Source organism: Oncorhynchus mykiss, chromosome 24 (assembly GCF_013265735.2).
Source record: "Oncorhynchus mykiss isolate Arlee chromosome 24, USDA_OmykA_1.1, whole genome shotgun sequence".
In the NCBI taxonomy this organism is placed as follows: Eukaryota; Metazoa; Chordata; class Actinopteri; order Salmoniformes; family Salmonidae; genus Oncorhynchus; species Oncorhynchus mykiss.
The window spans coordinates 22,448,829-22,470,915 of NC_048588.1; the positions used below are offsets into that span (position 1 = coordinate 22,448,829).

Sequence of the window (22,087 nt, forward strand, 5' to 3'; positions counted from 1 at the left end):
AGGTGGTGCTTTACTGAGCAAAGACTTATAGATGACCTGGAGCCAGTGGGTTTGGCGACTAATATGTAGCGAGGGCCAGCCAACGAGAGCATACAGGTCACAGTGGTGGGTAGTATATGGGGCTTTGGTGACAAAACGGATGGCACTGTGATAGACTACATCCAATTTGCTGAGTGTTGGAGGCTATTTTGCAAATGACATCGCCGAAGTCAAGGATCGGTTGGAAAGTCAGTTTTACGAGGCTATGTTTGGCAGCATGAGTGAAGGAGGCTTTGTTGCGAAATAGGATGCCAATTCTAGATTTAACTTTTGATTGGAAATTCTTAATGTGAGTCTGGAAGGAGAATTTATAGTCTCTCCAGACACCTAGGTATTTGTAGTTGTCCACATATTCTAAGTCAGAACCGTCCAGAGTAGTGCTGCTGGTCGGGAGGGTGGGTGCTGGCAGGGATCGATTGAAGAGCATGCATTTAGTTTTACTAGCATTTAAAAGCAGTTGGAGGCCACGTAAGGAGTGTTGTATGGCATTGAAGCTCATTTGGAGGTTTGTTAACACATTGTCCAAAGAAGGGCCAAATGTATACAGAATGGTGTTGTCTGCGTAGAGGTGGATCAGAGAACCACCAGCAGCAAGAGCGACGTCATTGATGTATACAGAGAAAAGAGTCAGCCCGAGAATTGAACCCTGTGACTCCCCCATAGAGACTTCCAGGGGTCCGGACCACAGGCCATCTGATTTGACACACTGAACTCTGTCTGAGAAGTAGTTGGTGAACCAGGCAAGGCAGGCATTTGAGAAACCAAGGCTATTGAGTCTGCCGATAAGAATGCAGTGATTAACAGAGTCGAAAGCCTTGGCCAGGTTGATGAAGATGGCTGCACAGTACTGTCTTTTATTGATGGCGGTTATGTTACCATTTAGGACCTTGACTTTGGCTGAGGTGCACCCATGACCAGCTTGGAATCCAGATTGCATGGTGGAGAAGGTAAGGTGGGATTCAAAATTATCTGTTTGTTAACTTGGCTTTTGAAGATTTTAGAAAGGCTGGGCAGGATGGATATAGGGCTATAACAGTTTGGTTCTAGACTGTCTCCCCCATCGAAGAGGGGGATGACCGCGGCAGCTTTCTAATCTTTGGGGATCTCAGACGATATGAAAGAGAGGTTGAACAGGCTAGTAATTTGCCAGCAGCATACCACCCTGCATACCACTGCTGGCTTGCTTCTGAAGCTAAGCAGGGTTGGTCCTGGTCAGTTCCTGGATGGTAGACCAGATGCTGCTGGAAGTGGTGTTGGAGGGCCAGTAGGAGGCACTCTTCTCTCTGGTCTAAAAATAAAATAAAAAAATATCCCAATGCCCCAGGGCAGTGATTTGGGGACACTGCCCTGTGTAGGGTGCCATCTTTGGATGGGACGTTAAACGGGTGTCCTGACTCTCTGGGGTCATTAAAGATCCCATGGCACTTATTGTAAGAGTAGGGGTGTTAACCCCGGTGTCCTGGCTAAATTCCCAATCTGGCCCTCAAACCATCATGGTCACCTAATAATCCCCAGTTTACAATTGGTTCAGTCATCCCCCTCCTCTCCCCTGTAACTATTCTCCAGGTCGTTGCTGCAAATGAGATCGTGTTCTCAGTCAACTTACCTGGTAAAATAACAGTAAAATAAAGTAAGTAAGTAATAGGGGTTGCAACAATTTCAGTGGATAATTTTAGAAAGAAAGGGTCCAGATTGTCTAGCCCAGCTGATTTGTAGGGATCCAGATTTTACAGCTCTTTCAGAAAATCAGCTGCCTGGATTTGGGTCAAGGAGAAGCGAGGGGGCTTGGGCAAGTTGCTGGGGGGATGCAGAGCTGTTGGCCCGGGTAGGAGTAGCGAGGTGGAATGCATGGCCAGCTGTAGAAAAATGCTTATTGAAATGATCGATTATTGTAGATTGATCGGTGGTGACAAGTGTTTCCTAGCCTCAGTGCAGTGGGCAGCTAGGAGGAGGTGCTATTATTCTCCATGGACTTTACAGTGTCCCAAAACTTTTTGGAATTAGTGCTACAGGATGCAAATTTCTGTTTGAAAAAGCTAGCCTTACCTTATCTAACTGACTGTTTATCTTGTTTCCTGACTTCCCTGAAAAGTTGCATATCGCGGGGGAAATTTGATGCTGATGCAGAATGACACAGGATGTTTTTCTGCTGGTCAATGGCAGTCAAGTGAACCAAGGGCTATATCTGTTCTTTGTTCTACATTTTTTGAATGGGGCATGCTTATTTATGATTGTGAGGAAAGCACTTCTAAAGAGCAACCAGGCATCCTCTACTGACCGGATGAGGTCAATGTCCTTCCAGGATACCCGGCCAGGTTGATTAGAAAGGCCTGCTTGCTGAAGTGTTTAAGGGAGCGTTTGGCAGTGATGACGGGTGGTAGTTTGATCGCGGAGCCATTACGGACGCAGGCAAAGAGGCAGTGATCGCTGAGATCCTGTTTGAAGACAGCAGAGGTGTATTTAGAGGGAAAGTTGGTCAGGAATATCTATGAGGGTGCCCATGGTTACGGATTTTGGGTTGTACCTGGTAGGTTCCTTGATAATTTGTGTGACATTGAGGGCATCTAGCTTAGATTGTAGGACGGCCGAGGTGTTAAGCATTTTCCAGTTTAGGTCACCTAACAGTACGAACTCTGAAGATAGTTCCTCTTGATAAATCCTTTTATGACTAGGGGGCGATATTTAAATTTTTTGATGAAAAACGTTCCCGTTTTAAACAAGATATTTTGTCACGAAAAGATGCTTGACTATGCATATAATTGACAGCTTTGGATAGAAAACACTCTGACGTTTCCAAAACTGCAAAGGTATTGTCTGTGAGTGCAACAGAACTGATGTTACATGCGAAACCCAGATAAAAATCCAATCAGAAAGTGCCACATTTTTTTAAACCGCCTCATGCCAATGACTCCTTATATGGCTGTGAATGAACTACGAATGAGCTTACGTTTTCTACGTATTCCCCAAGGGGTCTACAGCATTGTGACGTCTTTTTACACATTTCTGTTGAAGAATAGCCGTAAGGGACCATATTTAGCAAGTGGTCACATGGTGTCTCCCGCAGAAAATCTCATTTTTCCAATCGCTTCTTATGAGAAACCAATTGCCTCGACGGATATATTATCGAATATATATGTTAAAAACACCTTGAGGATTGATTCTAAACAACGTTTGCCATGTTTCTGTCGATATTATGGAGCTAATCTGGAAAAAAGTTTCTCTCAGTTTCTCAGCCAAGCATGATGAACAAACGGGAGCTATTTCACCTACAAAAATAATATTTTTGGAAAAAAGGAACATTTGCTATCTAACTGGGAGTCTCCTGAGTGAAAACATCTAAAGTTCTTCAAAGGTAAATGATATAATTTGATTGCTTTTCTTATTTTCGTGAAAATGTTGCCTCTTGCCAGCAGAGCCTAGCATAGCATTATGCCATGATAAACTTACACAAATGCTTGTCTAGCGTTGGCTGTAACGCATATTTTGAAAATCTGAGATGACAGTGTGATTAACAAAAGGCTAAGCTGTGTCTTAATATATTTAATTTGTGATTTTCATGAATAGGAACATTTTCTAGGGGTATTTATGTCCGCTGCGATATGCTAATTAGTTTGAGGCTATGATTACACTCCCGGATCCGGGATTTCTAGTCACAAGAAGTCAGGGAACATGAGAGGACTTAGCTGTAAATACAAATAGTAGATACATTCCATTACAGCTGAGCCATTGTAGGATTGGACAACAAGTTTCTTGTTAAACTTAGACATCTCAAAATTCATGAAGTCAAACACAGACTGCACATCTCGCCCACTTGACACATCAAAGTAGCTCAAGAAACGTTCCTGAATAAAGCCCTGATCATCCACAAACCTGACGATAACTGACAACTGCAAGCAGACTGGTGGCACCATAGGTCGCAGAGTGGTTGGGCAATTTCTACCCCTTGGGGCCTGAAGTTTTTTCTTATATGTTAACCTAACTAGGAAAAATCTGGACCCTATAAGGTACGACCGTGATTAATCAGTTGTATTTGTTCATATAAATCAGCTACCTTATATTTGTTCATATAAATTATATTTAGACTAGATTAGGCGATGGATTTCCTCTACCCAGACACATAGACAACAACTGATAGACAATAGAACTGCAAGCAGACTGGTGGAGTTACTCACATCTGCCATCACTATTATATCGATTGATTAACTCCAGGTAATAATTATGGATTTAAAACGTATAGGCAGCCTAGTTTACAGTTGATCAGATGGAAAAATAGTCTTGTTTTCATCCCATACAGCATGTCAGATTTCTAATGTTTAGGTGTAGCCTAGGCGGCGGCAACGTTTATGTCATGAGTTTTTGCTTGTGTCTGTCCGGAGGTATTATGTGTTATCATCTTTGCTAAATAAATACCGGAGGAAAGTGCAAGCCAACTTGAGCGCACGTGAAAAAATGTGCTGCATCAACCTCTCTCTTTATTCCTAACGTTTAATGGATGATGTGATGGAAGCTATCAAATCATTCGGAATTGTTTTTGACATCCCAGAAAAGATGTTCAGCATGTAAAGCATCAATTACAATTACAGGCGACTTGATGATAGGCTCGCTGTTAACCAGCTATACATCTGATACCCGGTATTGAATGCTCTCACCTTTTCATCCTTCTTCATGAAACTGATCTCAGGCAGAGGTCGACCCTCACTTTTAAGTCGCACCTTTTCCATGTACCCCAGAGAATTAAAGGCGTTCTTCAACAAAAAGTCCACAACATCTTTGGCAGCATTGGCCATTCTAACATTCTGGTGGAGAAAAATGCACACTGGCGCTAGTAGCTAGCTAGCTACTGAAGTTAGCAAGGCAAAGTTAAATAAATTGCACTAACTGGACACAAAAATAAAGTTCTAAACCCAAGAAAACAATGTACAATATACCTCCATCTCCAGTAATTTGAAAAAATGAATTTGAATTGAAAAATGCTCAACTATCACTCTTCACTCTTAATCTCTATCCAGCAATGTCACCAAGCTTCTCAACACATAAAACCCCCATAATTCTCTGTGGCACAAACCCAATACAACACACTAGGTTCGTTCTCTGATCCTACATCTATGATTGGATGGACAACATGTCAGTTCATACTGAAAAAGCTTTGAATGGTTGGAGGACGTCCTTCGGAATTGGTCATAATTACCATGTATATCTATGGAAGGTTAGGTTTTGAATTGAAGTCAATATAACTAGAGGAGGATGGAAGCTAGCTGTCTTCTGGCTACACCATGGTGTTAGCCCAGACAGTGCTGTTGAAGTTACTGTAGACCTTCATTGCAAAACACTGTATTATTTTTGTCACATGAATATATTTAGTATAGTTTTATCTAAAAAGGATAACTTTTTGAATTTTCACTGAGGAATACGGCCCTCCCCTTTCTCCTCTGAGGAGCTTCGACTGGTAGATACGTATGATTGACTGACAAGTTGGAAGAGAAGAGTTGTTGAAATACTCCAGTCTAAGTACATTTGCGGTTGGGATTAATTACTTAAAAATCATACGATGTGATTTTCTGGATTTTGTTTTACATTCCGTCTCTCACAGTTGAAGTGTACCTATGATAAACATTACAGACATGCTTTGTAAGTAGGAAAACCTGTAAAATCGGCAGTGTGTCAAATACTTGTTCTCCCCACTGTATGTGACCGACTGGCTCAAATCAACCTTATGTAGCAACATTTTTATTTTTTACATTGGATAAAAGTATAGACTCAGAGCTACAAAATGGTAAATCACACACTACAGTTGAGGAGCAATGGGAAATACATTTAACTTTGAGAGTTGATAAACTTGTAAACTCACTTTTGAGAAAATGGCCTTTGAATGTTTTGGTACTACTATTGGAGAGCCCGACCCATCTCCTTAAGGGTTGATCTGAGCGTTCTGTACTAACAACAGCAGTCAAGCACCCAAGCTAACTTGCTAACTACTTTCAGACACATATGAGAGAACAGCTCACTGAACATTACTCACCCTAGCAGAGCTGGTTAGGCTGTTATGCTATCCAGAGCATTGGTGACTGCAACTGTGCTGTCATATTGTCCGTTTGTAAGCACACTGGATGCTCTCGCCGATGAGTAGGGTTGATCTGAACGTTCTGACCTCTGACCTGATAATGTTACTCTCCCTTGCAGAGCTGGTTAGGCTGCTTTCATGTTATCCAGTTTGTTAGTGACTAACCGTGCTGGTGGCAACAATTGAAATACACTTTTTCGCCTTTGTTTACTGACACCGGCCATATTCAATGGGTGTTGAGCATTCGTAAATTCATCAGTTATTCTTCGCTTTGGAACATTCAGACAAGAGTATTTTGTTAAGACATGCAGCTAGCTAGCTAGGTAAACAATGAACCCTAATCCCAACTAATGACGTTACTCCCGTGCATAAATCTGCAGGTAGATAACCATCCAGGTTATTTGTTAGCTAGCTAACATTAGGCTATAACTAGTCAAGCAAATCATCAAATCAAATCAAATCAAATTTATTTATATAGCCCTTCGTACATCAGCTGATATCTCAAAGTGCTGTGCAGAAACCCAGCCTAAAACCCCAAACAGCAAGCAATGCAGGTGTAGAAGCACGGTGGTTAGGAAAAACTCCCTAGAAAGGCCAAAACCTAGGAAGAAACCTAGAGAGGAACCAGGCTATGTGGGGTGGCCAGTCCTCTTCTGGCTGTGCCGGGTGGAGATTATAACAAAACATGGTCAAGACGTTCAAATGTTCATAAATGACCAGCATGGTCGAATAATAATAAGGCAGAACAGTTGAAACTGGAGCAGCAGCACAGTCAGGTGGACTGGGGACAGCAAATGTCTTTGAAAGAGAAATAGGAATAATTAGATCATACACGTAATGTTAGCTAGCTAACAGTACACTTTAACTTGAAATGAAACCACTTTCTGTCAAAATTTGAAAAGTGTAATATCTGAAAATGTAGCTAGCTAGACTATCTTACTCGTATATATCATGGATGGACACGTCTCCTGTTGGATGCCATGGTTGCCCTTAGTTTCAAGATGTAATCCGGAGAAAGATGTTTTCTCCAGCTCCTTAGTTGTCATACTTGAATTGCACTGATTTCAAAACTCTGTCCTGCAGAAAGTGGAGAGCATACACATAACATAAGCTAGCGAGCCCGACAGCCCACTCATTATCTCAGCCAATCACGGCTAACGGGAAGGTCCCCCCTTTTTCTGTGGCACAAACCAATTAGGCTTGTAATTTAACAATTGTATTTGTATTTACGGATGGCATTCAAGTATGTTATTAAAGAACATGAAAGTTCACATTGGAGAAGGCATTTCTGCCTAAAAACACATTTAGATAAAAACATCTCTCCTGTGAAGTAGTGACCCGCAACATACTGTAAGCCTAGTTTCCTGAAACGGGTTACATATGGTAAAGAAAGAGTGTTCTCTTTCTAGTCTTTTCAGTCCTCTGAAGCAGCAGGTTGTCATTGTCAAAAATACCATCGTTGGAGAGCAATTCTGAGGTAATAATTTTGCACGTTCTGAGTGAGCGCTTATGAGATGAAGTAGAACTAGAACTGTCCGCATCCTCCTTTCTTAGAAAATCGAAAAAAAGGTGCCAATCCTTAAGAGGTTTTAAAGGTCTTACTCACATAATCAATGTTATCGGATGAATCCTGGAACATATTCCAGTCTGTGCTAGCGAAACAGTGCTGTAGCTTAGCATCTACTTCATCCGACAACTTCCGTATTGAGAGCATCACTGGTACTTCCTGTTTGAGTTTTTGCATGTAAGCAGGAAGCAGGAGGATAGAGTTATGGTCTGATTTGCCAAAATTAGGGCGAGGGAGCACCATGTATGCATTCTTGTATGGAGTAAAAGTAATGTAGAGTTTTGTTGCTTCTATTCGCAGAGGTGACATGCTGATAAATTTAGGTGAAACTGATTTCAGTTTCCCAGCATTAAAATCATTAGCAAAAGTGAGTCCGGAAGTATGCCGGTTTGTTCTCCTTTTACCGGTATGTGGTAAATCTAAAAAGTAATTACCATTGTCAACATCTTTCGGGTGGCTTGAACTTTGAACATGTTGAGATCTTTTTGGTTCAAAGAGAGAAAAGACACAGGACGCCTATAAATGAGTAATTTTATGCCAGCTTTAGTTGGGGGCTTTAGTTAGAGGATCCATAATTTACTAAAAGACAGATGTTGGTATAATGAGCTTTCCACTGCAACAGCTGTCCTTAAACAAATGACAGTAAGGGAGGGATTTTACAGGCAATTGCATTGAGGCTACAGTAGTGTAGGACTTTTTCATGTATTGACGTGTCACTGAACTCTATTCAATATCCCATAAGGACACAAGGAGTAAATATTTAGATTAACACTAGTCTAGCATATGCCTACAAGAATAGAATATATGTATAACATTATTTCTAGAGAACCAAGGTAAGAGGCAGATTTGAGAGTTCAGTTAATATTACTGTGTACATCCATTACGGTTGCTGGTATGGACTAAAGAGAGTGAGCACCTTTGTTAGTGTGTGTATTTCCGATAAACAAGTGCTAGCAGACATTATTTGCATATCGGGTTTCACTGCGCAGGCCTTCATTGTACAGTTCCCTCCCTCTTTTCATCTTTCCATATCTCTGCTACCTATTACATGCCATGTAATAGCTGTTGGTAGATAATTCTGTAATGGAGTGCTTCAGCGCATCAAATGCTGATTCTGCCATCCGCACCAATTTTGGGCCTTTTGTCAAATTGGATTTCAAATCCAATTATCAGGCAAGGTAATCCACAACAGAATAACCTGCTGTAATCACTCATTTGGACGGATGCAGAGTCATTTGGGAGTCATTTCGGGAACAATCCTGCATCTGTGGGAAATTGGGAATAGGGGATGATGCCCGGGGAGGGTTTGGGGAGGGAGAGGTGGAGGAAGCCCCCTACTTTGACAGAAAATGTAATAATTAGAGCTCAGTCAGGAATATGTGTTTAAAATGCATTGGTGAGGTGCATGTGTACAATTTTACTCTAACGTCAATATGAGCAAGTATGTACCGTCTGGGTTGTATTAAATTAGTTTATTGATGATTTGCAATTCATATTGTATTTTCCCTACTATGCAGATGCTGTGTTTATCGTCAAATATATTTAAGACACATTTTCAATGACAGATAGGTGTTGAATTTTAATACCACAAGAGAACTTGAGAACTTGTCATGGCATTGAAGAAATCTTCTGTACATCTTGGAACAATCACGTGCACAGCCTGTCTGGTTACCTGTTTGATGTAGAGAATAACCCTTATTCTTTTTCATAGCCTTTCAGGGCTCACAAAGAGAAATAATGCTGTCTGAGACAGGATTTCAAGACTGCGGCCAACACTGTGAGAAGGAGAATTATTTGGTAGACAAGTGTTCTGTCTCAGTCGCCTCTTTCTTTCCCTTCCCACATATTTGATCCTCAATGGGAATTCTACATCTGGTCAGATGGTGAGCTGATTATAGCTTTTAAGACTAAGAATAGCATTTTTTTCTCTGTATTATTATAATCATACATCTATGTAGACAAGCACTCACCAGGGATGGGGAGTAACAAATTACTTATCCGTTACACGTAAGGGATTACAAAAAAACTAACTGTAATCCGTTACCAGCAAGAATATTGTAATCAGATTACAGATACTTTTGAAAAACTAGATTACTTCTAGGATTACTTTTAAATTCAGAAAGGATGTTTGCACATCCCAAATCTTTGACACTTTTCTGTTCTCTCAATGACATTCAAATCAGCGTTGAAAAAAGGTTTAAAAAAAAAAGTGTAAATTTGTTCAACGTGAGCGAGTCTGACCATAAGTCAGAGACCACTATAATGACACACCAAATGTGTTTGTGGATTGTGGGAAAAGAGCAGGAATAGGCTACAGTCCAAGCTTCTAATGTCTTCTAATGGTGCGACTTCTGTCGGCAACCAAAGATTATCCAACTTGAATAAACGCTTGGAGGTAAGCTTGACATCAGTGGTGTAGTCTACGGCGATACGGCTATCACTTATTATTGATATCTACATAGCACATTGATGTGAATCACACTACTGCTCTCTCATTTAGCTCTTTGCGCATTACAGATTGTGGTTGTTGTGAATAGCTGTTCACAAATCTAAATGTGTATTTGAACCCAATAATGGTTGTATAAAATAAGTTTAAGCTGCTGATCAATCATTGTTTCTGAAACCAGTGGACAGCCAGTGAAAAATGTGCTCTTGCAACAGCTACATAGTGCAGATCCCAGCCTATGGAATAAAAGTTATGCTTTTATTGCTCAATCTAATTCATGCTGATAAAAAAATGTAACCATAGGCCTAATAAACACATGCTCAAACTCGCACACTTTTGATAGACTTAAAGGGGTATTCTGTAGTTGCTACATCCATTTTTGGACATGTAAATTGTATATACAATACCAGTCAAAAGTTTGGACACACCTACTCATTCAATGTTTTTTCTTTATTTTGAATATTGTCTAAAATGTAGACTAGTAGTGAAGTCATCAAAACTATGAAACAAGACATATGGAATCATGTAGTAAGCAAAAAAGTGTTAAACAAATCAAAATATATTTCATATTTGTAATGTGTACGCTACTAATCAGGACGCAAGTACAGGGAATGCGTTTAATAAATTATTGAACATGGAACAAAACAAGAAACATGAGTAGCGTACAGATATGAAACATTTAAACAGAGACAATAACGCCTGAGGAAAGAACCAAATGGAGTGACAGATATAGGGGAGGTAATCAGGAAGGTCATTGAGTCCAGGTGAGTTTCATGAGGCGCAGGTGTGCATAACTATGGTGACAGGTCTGCGTAATACTGAGTAAACTGGCGACAACGAGCGACAGAGAGGAGGAGCGGGAGTGGACGTGACAATATTTTAAATTCTTCAAAGTAGCCACCCTTTGCCTTGCTGACAGCTTTGCACACTCTTGGCATTCTCTTAACCAGCTTCTCCTAGAATGCTTTTCCAACAGTATTAAAGGAGTTCCCACATATGCTGAGCACTTGTTGGCAGCTTTTCCTTCACTCTGCGGTCCAACACATCCCAAACCATCTCAATTAAGTTGAGGTCGGGTGAATGTGGAGGCCAGGTCATCTGATGCAGCACTCCATCACTCTCCTTCTTGGTCAAATAGCCCTTACACAGCCTGGAGATGTGTTGGGTCATTGTCCTGTTGAAAAACAAATGATAGTCCCACTAAGAACAAACCAGATGGGATGGTGTATCGCTGCAGAATGCTGTGGTAGCCATGCTGGTTAAGTGTGCCTTGAATTCTAAATAATCACTGACAGTGTAACCAGCAAAACACCCCCACACCATCACACTTCCTACTCCATGCTTCATGGTTGGGAACCACACATGCAGAGATCATTCGTTTACCTACTCTTCATCTCACAAAGAAACGGCCGTTGAACCAAAAATCTCCAATTTGGAATCATCAGTCCAAAGGAATGTTTTCCACCGGTCTAATGTCCATTGCTTGTGTTTCTTGGTTCAAACAACTCTCTTCTTATTAATGGTGTCCTTTAGAAGTGGTTTCTTTGCAGAAATTCGACCATGAATTCCCGATTCACACAATCTCCTCTGAACAGTTAATGTTGAGGTGTGTCTGATACCTTAACTCTTTGAAGCATTTATTTGGGCTGCAATTTTTGAGGTTGGTAACTTTAATTAACTTATCTTCTGCACCAGAGGTAACTCTGGGTTTTCCATTCCTGTGGCGGTGCTCATTAGAGCCAGTTTCATCATAGCGATTGGTGCTTTTTGTGACTGCACATGAAGAAACTTTCAACGTTTTTGACATTTTCAATTTGTTTTACTTCATGTCTTCAAGTAATGATGGACTGTCATTTATCTTTTCTTATTTGAGCTGTTCTTGCCATAATATGGACTTGGTCTTTTACCAAATAGGGCTATCTTCTGTATACCACCCCTACCTTGTCACAACATAACTGATTGGCTCGAACGCATTAAGAAGGAAAGAAATTACACAAATTAACTTTTAACCTCATGATTAAGCTGGTTGAGAGAATGCCAAGTGTGTCCAAAGCTGTCATCAAGGCAAAGGGTGGCTACTTTGAAGAATCTCTAATATAAAATATATTTTGATTTGTTTAACACATTTTTGCTTACTATATGATTCCATATGTGTTATTTCATAGTTTATGTCATCACTAGTATTCTATAATGTAGAAAATAGTAAAAATAAAGAACCAGTAGTAGGTGTGTCCAAACTTTTGACTGGTACTGTTTATCCATTGATTCTTGAAGAATATTACTTCTAAATGCCTCATGAGCATAGTTCAACTGTCACATTCCATGAGAACCCAAAATATAAGCCTGTTTTTCTCCAATGTTTGTAAACTTTGTAAACGTAAACACACGGTATAGCCTCATAATATGGTTAAAACAAGAATTTTGATATCCTGGATGGTCAGTCCTTGCATCCATAGCTCTGTTCTATGATCTGTGAGTGGTTACATTTCTCCAGGCCCACCCCTCAGCTTTTTACTAAAATAGAGGCAGGGCCTCTGTTTTGTTATTGTTTCATCTGTAGATTTGCACTTTAAACAGCTGCATATTATCAAGATATCAAAATGTCCCTAACAAAAAGGTAAACAATAGGCCTATAACAAATGTAGCGTATGGCATTCATTTTTCCAATGTAAATAGCACGTTTCAGTAGTGCTCAAAGCATGCCATTCCATGAGCATAGCATTTATTTTTCAACTCGACTCAATCAGCCCAATCAGTCCTCCATGACAACAAAATCATAAAAAACAGAGTAGTGCTGGCTAATAAGTCCTTAGTTTCGGGGTTGTGCTGAGGTGAAACAATTTGGCTAATCTATACTTCATATTTCCAAGTCCCATTCTTGAAGATCAAGGGATATAACATTTATTGGAATGACTGGAATTCTAATAGACTTTGTTTTTTAATGTAAAGATATAATTTAATCATATTATTATATGTATTAGAAAGCGATGGGTTAGAGGAAGCTTGCATAACCAAACCATAGAGTAAAATGTAACATCCATATCTGGCCAGCTTTGTAAACTTTAACATTGATTTATCCTGCAGTAGATGTCGTTCAATTGATAACATACATTATTGACTTCTTCTAATGCCTCTTAAGCAGAAGGTAATCTAAAAGTAACTGAATGTAATCAGATTACGTTACTGAGTTTGGGCAATCCAAAAGTTATGTTACTGATTACAATTTTGGACAGGTAACTAGTAACTGTAAAATATTATATTTAGAAAGTAACCTACCCAACCCTGGCACTCACGCTTCTCTCAATAACAAACAAACAAGCACTCTTGAAGGCGAAATCAAGACACGTTCAGACAATTATTATTATTTTTTCCCCCAAATATACAGAGCAAAAGCATCATAGATTCACAGACCAGTACAGGTAAAATACATTTTTTCATATTTTTCAAATTTGTTTTAAATACAGAGGGCCACTGCATGAAAATAGTGGTTTACCCAGTACAACGTTCACTTTCTCTTTAAATTACAGTATATACATTGATGATTCACTATTTATATTGACTTTTAAAACTTCCATGTCAATATCTTTTTGCAGCAGACTATCAAGATATTGATTGGTAGAAAAGAAAATGGAGGATTTTGTAGCATATACTTGTTAGTGTCTGTAAACCACAATTTTCAGGCAGAGCTACATTATGACAGTGTCAGTGTTAGGCATGATATATTTCTTCATACGTTTTGTTCTACTATTTAACTCAGACCAAGCAAAATGTTCTGCGGAGCACAAGTCACTGATGCAATATAGCCACAGGGCACAGAAATCATTACAAAGAGAACTATCCACCAATCTGAGACTACAGTAGCTCCCCCCTCTCCCCCATCCCCAAGAAACAGACTTGTGGGATGGGGGAAATGTTGACCAAACAGTGGTCTTCAACACTACTGAAAAATAAAGGATTTACCTCCTTGGCTCGATGACCCTGGAAATGGATGTTGTGTTTTATCAGGGAAGGGCAGCAATGCTGTGTTATCATTGTGGGCATATTTATTCATGTTTGGCCAAGGCATATTTCTAAAACATGGCAAACAGCACCAGCTGGTGCCAAACAAACACCCCTCCTCAGGTCAAACATGCAGACTGGTGTATGTGTACCCACATGGGCTTTGATTCCCACAGCGGTATATGTGATGAGCATGGCACAGGTGATACTGTATACAGACTCCCACTATAGCAAGTTGACGTTGGGGGGTTGGTAGAATAGCATTTCATTTATTAATCCATCCAGTTTGCTGGTAACAAAGAGTTGCTGCACTACGGCTCCAGTTAGTTGGTACTATTCTAACCCATCAGTGAGACAGGGCTGAATCTGGGAAGGGAAGCAAGTGGAAGAGAGTTTCTTTTATCTAAGGACATTCTAGCTCCCATCTCACTCCATGAACAGTTTGCGTGCCACACCCAAGGGCCAAACAGCTTTGACCGTGTGACTGTGTGAGAGAGACTGCCACAAAGAGATTAAAAACTGCTCACACAAACAACTTGTTTGCAAAGACAAGCTTGGTGGGAGATGAATGCTGAGAGAGAAAAGGAATGGAAAATTGATTGTCTGTCTGTACAATTGATGGTATAGGGATTTGTTTTGCTCTAATATACTGAAAACTGACTGAGAAAATATGTAACTGCAAAATTATATACAGAGAGCATGGAAATTTATATACAGTGTTCTAAGAGCCAAGCTGAATTATCAGCATTGACACAGACCTTTTTGTGTTTAAGCCGTACAATGGGCACCAATCCATTTGTAAAATTAGAGTCAAACCACCACCACTCATGTAGAAAAGCCCATTGAAATGCCTTGAATATAATCACATGTAAAATGCTTAGAGCAACAACTTTCTCATTTGTTGAAGGTACAGTCTAATTCTTAGAAAGGATTGTCAACTTTCAGCAAGACAACAAAAGTGAAGGACTAGTTAGTACATTTATCTATTCCATTGGCCAAGTATTCCTGCAGAAGAAGAGCCATGCAAAATAATGAGATACGAAAGGACAGTTTTAGATTTGAAAAACAGGAAATTACATCACCATTACAACTCGGTGTCTACTGTATTGCCGTAAAACTGGAGTATGTTGTTTTCCTGGCATTAGGCAAAACTTTACCCTTCTCTGATATAAAATCGAATAATAAACTAACTAATGTCAGAAAGCAGGGCCTGTCTGTCCAGACCTAGAAGCCACCCACAGGCAAACAACTTTTACTGGCTTTTGAAGGCTAACTGATGATGTAACCTATGATACTGTATAATTGCGAGGTTGAATTGCAGACAAGTAATATACTGTAAATAACTGACACTCCAAAAACTGCCCTTGAGAATTACTGTAATTCTGCACCACCCTACTTAAGACCTCTACAATGGAGGACTCATAAGTCTTGTACTGTATGGTAGCGCAGGCCTGACTGTATGGTGTGTATGTATATGTATATGTAGCGTGGTGGCAAAATGATGTACTGTATATTTTCGTCATTATCATTGATTATCTCATCCAATATAGTGTGCTGTACTGGATTAACATTATCGTGGTTGGTCTTGTCTGGTGTTAAAGTACTTGTCCTGTACCTGACATGCCCTGTGTTTCATGTGACCATGTCGCCCTCCACAGCAGGCTAGCTAGCAGAGAGGAGGCATTGTGGATCTACCATACAAGTCCTTTTGCATTTATCAGTGATTGTGTTTGTTTTTGTCTTTCCCTTATCTCTCGACTAAAATGTCAAGGATGGTAATGGTGAAAAAAGTGAAATTCCATATCTGGCATGAACAATACACTCACTTAAAACAGTCAGCGTATATACAGTAGTCTCACAGTAGCCAAATGAACAAAATACAGGAAATAAAAATAAAAATGTACAGAATATATTCCTATACATTTCCATTGATGAGCAGCTAGATCACAGTAGGTATACAGTCTGGATTGACTGAGCTCCAGTGTTAACATGGTATTTGGGAAAGTCACATGATGATGAGAAGCTCTTTTACAGTACACAGTGTTTACATTTGGTTCCGCAGGCAGCATTCTATCCTGTGGACATGGCTGATGATCTAAAGCATATAGTATGAGAGACTTCACATTACATGGGTAGGGCACACATTATAGTCAGGCAGCTATGCTCTCCTCCATTTGAGCTGGCATGGTACCAACAGGTTGACTGAGTAACCAATCCCCTTCTTCAAATTAGAACATATCCTGTTCAACTTCTGAATGCAAAAGTTTATCTCCTGAAATATCTCTGGGCATTTCAAATAGTCCCACTCAAGGCAAGACCAAACAAAGGGGAACAACTTTATTCCCGAGACCTCAAAACAAGTGAACTCAAACAGCCAAATAAAAATAAAGAATGCTGAATAAAATATGCATAATGTACACTGATATTATTCCTTTATCTCAGAGTGGCAAACTGTGAAAAGACGACCCAGGCTTTCCGGTTGAGATCACGGGCCTCCTTATCTGCAGAGTTCTGAGAGCTGGGAGCCCGGGGAAAAGACTGGCATCGGTTAATTGTTTGGCAAGTCTGGGCAAATTTGGAGAGTTTTACTCCACCCACACACGGGATGAAGTTGAATCAGACAAGCTTAACATACAGTGTGTGTGAGCGGATGCTGGGGGTAGAGAGGGGATAAGAGAGAAGAAAAGCTTTGACCATTAATACACATTCACAGTTGTGCTTAGAACAACAAGAGAGCAGCAGAATATTGGCTTACACGTACCAAGTGATGGGTTACTTTTGCCACCCATAAGAGAGTGGTCTCGCTTTGCTTGAAAGAGAACTTGCTGTAGACCAAGACTCCTAGTCCCGAGCCTCAGTGTTTGGTTATTTTGCTGTCTTATATGGGATCCTATTTCCACTGAAATCAGTTCAGCAACCACCTCCACACTTGAGTTGTGTCCATGTTGGCAAAATACCTCTCTATGGCGCAGCTACTGTATGTTTATGGGTTAGTGGAAAACTGGGCAACAGGAGGTGGTTTCTGATGAGCTTAGGAGGAGACGTGGGGGGAATGCAAGGCTTCTTGATCCACTGGTTGGAACACAGAGAAGTCTGAACAAGTCCAATGTGAGTTAAAGCCACCTATTTCAAGGCTTCCCACAAACACATCATGTGCTTTGAAACGTAGGTCCCTTCTCGGTCTCAGGAAGCTGTGTTTCCCATAGTCCCAACCCATGGCTGGATGCCCCAGGACAGGCAGGCCTTCTCTGACGGTCAGGTCAGACGTGGGTTTGCATGCGCTTCTGGAGGGGCCGTGTGAGGTCAGAGTTCTGTGAGGAGGACTGGGAGTAGTGGGATGAGGAGGAGGCGGAGGCGGAGGCCTTGCTGTCCTTGTCAAATTGCACGTAGCCATCCTGCTTGCTGTAGCTGCTGACGCTGCTGTCGCACTGCGTGTCGATGAAGGAACTGGAGTCGCTGAGTGATCCTCTCTGGAACTCTCTCTCGCACAGCTCGATGGAGCTGCTGCCCATGCCCAGCACGAAGCGCTGGCTGTAGTCGTACAGACGGTTTGGCCCGGCACCTAGGGTGGAGTAGATGTTGGTGAAGGACATGCCCGTGGGTACCCGCTGCTTGCCCCCGGTGGTGGCAGCGGTGGGATTCCGCGTCTCTGTAGTCTGGTTACCTTTCAGGGTGATGGTGGGGGTGGAGTGGTGCTCCTTGAAGGTGTTGACACTGTAGTATCCATTGGTGGGGTCCTTATTAAAGAGGCAATATGGGAGAGGAGAGAAGAGGAGGGGGGAGTATTTAATTAGTTTTATCATTGTCAAGTTTGAAAAATGACCCGACAGGGTATGCCTTGTTCGCAATGCACAATAGACGACAAAAACTACTTTTCTTAGTAAGGAAAATGTCTGAAAAGCAGAAAATCTCTGGAGGGAAACATAGAAAAGAAGTCATCCCATCATTTATATGTATTTATTCTTCTCAAAGCTTAACCAGTGTCAAGGTCAAACTGGTTTTAATTACCATTCAAATTGGCAAATAAATAAGGATTTTTTTTTAGCTAAAGCTTAAAATGATGATTTAGTCTTCTTCTGCATAAACCTCTACAATCATGTTACTTGCTAATTAACAAGCCTTGACGATTCACAGTTTGGCATCCAACAAGTCCTCCCAAAGTTCACTAATTCCCCAGTTTTAATTGGGCCCAAAATGTTTTGTGAAAACAAAGTCCTGAATTTGATATGTGCAAAATAAATGACTTGTGTGGTGGAGCCATGGCTGCCGTGCCGAGGTTGCTGTTGTCACAGCTTCTGGCTCTTGCCTCGGTGATTGCTGTTGCTAAGAATCAGAAGTGACAAGGCTGTGAGAATGAACGTGAATGTCAAGACCATTGAGCACAATGCCGCCATTGCTGCAGTGCAGAGGTTGAGGTTGTCACACAGCTCCTGGCTCCTGCCTTGACAATGCTGTTGCTAAGAAGCAGCCGGGACAAGGCTGTGGAAATGAACGTAAATGTCAAGCCCAACGAGAACAATACTGGATCCCAGAGGAGCCATTCTAATCATGGGCAAATGACACAACTATGACAACCTTAAAGAATCCTTGTCATTGTCAGACTTTGTGTCCCCTTATCTGGTGTCTGGTCCCCGGTGATCTCCTCCCATACACAGACTCATCAGTGTGGATCAAAAGAGCCAAGTCCAATGGAAACAGGTATACAGACAGAACACCAGATGACTACTCTCAGGTACTGGGGAAACAATCATATGTACAATGGCATAAATAAACCGGACCACAATTTTGTTTTCAGCTCCTGATTGGCATTGGCGTTCTGTGTGCTGAGTTTGAATTGTCCATCGTTCATAGTGAGTTGCTTGTTCCATAGTCTAATGATATTATCTGTGCGTCTTGTTTGAAGGACTTTTTTTATTTCTTTAGAAGTATAATGCCATATCTCCCACACTGAAGATGTGCTTAAATAGTGAGGTAATGGTGCTGTTAGCACAGTGCTTGTCTATTTGAGGAATTTGCATATCTGAGAACCAGCGGGCCTCTTGTTAAAAGATCCCATACTGACTCTTTGCCTGTATGTTTTAACTATAGCTTCCTCAACTGCCTTATATACCACTCCAATTGAGAGTGTTTATGTTGAAATAACAAGAATTGGTGTCATATGTGAGAAGGATCTGGAACAAAAGCAGTGCAGGGAATCCCTTTCTATTCATAGGCTTACGGCTCTCCTCATTATCAACATAGAAAGGTACAGGATATCCACCTTTATATTATACAGAGGGATCATTGTTTAATATTCGTAGCTTGTGCAGTAAGTCCAGACAGGTATAGTGCGCTGGATATTGAGATTGTTATAGTGTTATTAACTTACAGTAATATACCTTTTGTCAGAGAGTTGGCAAATTAAAAGCATCTCCCTTCCGAGGCACAGACTCACCAAGTCATCCAAACTGTATCTAAAGCAGCAGTAATGGGGCTTCTCTGGCATAACAAGTATTGTTGATTGAGCATACTGAAATTCTAGCACACAAACCTTCCTCTTAATTTTTGTCACATTAAGAGCTCTTTCATTACAGTGAAAATATGAGGAAGGCAATCATCACACTGAATGATACATTATTGGTTTTGGTTGAATATAATGCCTCTGGAAATTTGTTTCCACTTTTTAAGTGATTTAAATGCAGAAATGGTGAACTCTCATTACAAAAGTGCAACACTGATTCTGCTTTGCCGAAGCGTGACTAATGAATATTACAATGCATCATACGATTCTCTATCTTGTGAAGTTTACAAACGTTGCCATACACATACAGTACTTTCAGTATGGTTTGCTTTCTAAGTCATTGGTAGCTGGTAGTGTCAGTGTATTCTGCATTCTACCGCATGGCTCCTTCACTTTGAACCTCCAGAGCCAGAAACATCCTGATTCCGTATACTGTACAACACCTTTGATGATCACCTAATTATTCAAATTAAACCTTAATTGGATACACTGCTGGTCTTATCCTCGCCAAAGCCAAGGTGGACGGAAGAAAGGAAGATCAATCTGATCCCACTTTCCTGCACCCTCCCCTCTTTCTCCTTCTCTACCTCTATCTCCTTCTGTCCTCTCTACATCCTCCATGATCCTGCACCTACCTTGATATGCTGGTACTCTTTCTCATCCTCTTGCAGCACCTCTAGCTGCTTCAGCACTGACTCCTGCTGGAACTCCCCACGTTCTACCTGCACATAGGCAAGGCACGGAAATATGAAAAGAAGTGTTGAGCTCTCAGTTTCTTTGGTCTCTTTGACGTTTTCAAACAGTCAGAATACAGGAATTTCCCTTCTGAAAAATTATGTGATAATATTCAGACACATTTCGACTTCAGTCGGGGCAAGTAACTATAAAGAATGTATCCATGAATCTCATTAGAGAAATGCCGATATGTAAGGTATCACATGCAGACACATGAACTCCCTTGAAGTGTTACAGAGCACATTATCAAAGGTCCTTTGCTGAAACCATAGCCCTGCCCTTTTGCCATTTCAAAGTTCTTATGTAATTCCCAAAAATGAGGCAGGGTTTTTTAATAGGCATAGAGAGGGCACAAATAAAACTGCCTGCGACCCCATACGAGTTTCAACATCTCAATAGCTACGCCTTACAGCGACGTTTTCCCTCACAGGGAGAAAGAGCGTGGGCCTGTTCTCTAAATATAGGCCAACACAGTGCCTTGATCACAGTGTATACATCTACACACCTCAGTCCTGTTCCATTATTCAGCAGGTTGCTTTTATGCCCTAGAACAGTGCAATTAATGCTATCCTAGAGATAATTAGCATTCATTATCTGTGAGTATAAAGAGGGCTGGAGGGATTAGAGTTTTCTGTTGTTTTTACGTTGGGTACAGGTGGAAATGGTGGCAGGACACTCACACTCACCATAAGTTGCTTCATGGCGGTGTGCTCCTCGTTTTCCCGGGCAGCATTGTGGTCTTTGTGGACAATCTCTACTCGGATGTCGTTCTTGGCTGACACCACCCCTTTTAGATCTGATGGAAACAACAGTAAATTATAGCTCAAGATGCAAAGACATACAATATTCACAAAGACATTGCACTTCCCCCAATATCTTCAATACACTGGACTTCAAATTCCCTTGACATGGCTTTTGAGAGTAGAGTCACTTTCCCCATCAATACAGAGGAAGAGATGCAATTTATTGTGTTTTGTTGTCAAGATAAGATTATTTTCTGCATACAGTACATAACAGTTGAAGTCGGAAGTTTACATACACTTAGGTTGGTGTCATTAAAACTATTTTTTCAACCACTCCACACATTTCGTGTGAACAAACTATAGTTTTGGCAAGTCTACTTTGGACATCTACTTTGTGCATGACACAAGTCTTTTTTCCAACAATTGTTTACAGACAGATTGTTTTCACTTATAATTCACTGTATGACAATTCCAGTGGGTCAGAAGTTAAGATACACTAAGTTTACTGTGCCTTTAAACAGCTTAGAAAATGATGTCATGTCTTTAGAAGCTTCTGATAGGCTAATTGACATAATTTGAGGCAATTGGAGGTGTACCTGTGGATGTATTTTAAGGCCTACCTTCAAACTCAGTGCCTCTTTGCTTAACATCATTGGAAATTCAAAAGAAATCAGCCAAGACCTCAGAAAAAATATTTCTGGTTCATCCTTGGGAGCATTTTCCAAGCGCCTGAAGGTACCACGTTCATCTCTACAAACAATAGTACGCAAGTGTAAACACCATGGGACCACGCAGCCGTCATTCCGCTCAGGAAGGAGACTTGTTTGGTCTCCTAGAGATGAATGTACTTTGGTGCAAAAAGTGCAAATCAATTCCAGAACAACAGCAAAGGACCTTGTGCAGATGCTGGAGGAAACATGAGATGCTCTGATGAAACAAAAATAGAACTGTTTTCCCATAATGAGTATCAATATGTTTGGAGGAAAAAGTGGGATGC

The 22,087-nt window shown here is 40.8% G+C and overlaps 1 protein-coding gene across 8 annotated transcripts in view; it reads right to left on the minus strand.

Moving 5' to 3' along the window:
• Window positions 1–13,437: 13,437 nt before the first annotated feature.
• Window positions 13,438–22,087, minus strand: part of LOC110503369 (kin of IRRE-like protein 3) — a 214,011-nt gene continuing 205,361 nt past the window's right edge. For 2 of the 8 annotated variants that reach the window (XM_036961435.1, XM_036961432.1), the window contains 3 exons: window positions 21,034–21,143; window positions 20,248–20,334; window positions 13,438–17,849 (listed from right to left, as the gene is read on the minus strand). In XM_036961435.1, the coding sequence (XP_036817330.1) occupies window positions 17,373–17,849; window positions 20,248–20,334; window positions 21,034–21,143 (674 nt within the window). In that variant the 3' untranslated portion in view covers window positions 13,438–17,372. Of the gene's footprint in view, window positions 17,850–20,247; window positions 20,335–21,027; window positions 21,144–22,087 lie in introns of all 8 variants that reach the window. The other 6 variants (XM_036961433.1, XM_036961431.1, XR_005039335.1 and 3 more) reach the window with 5 other exon arrangements.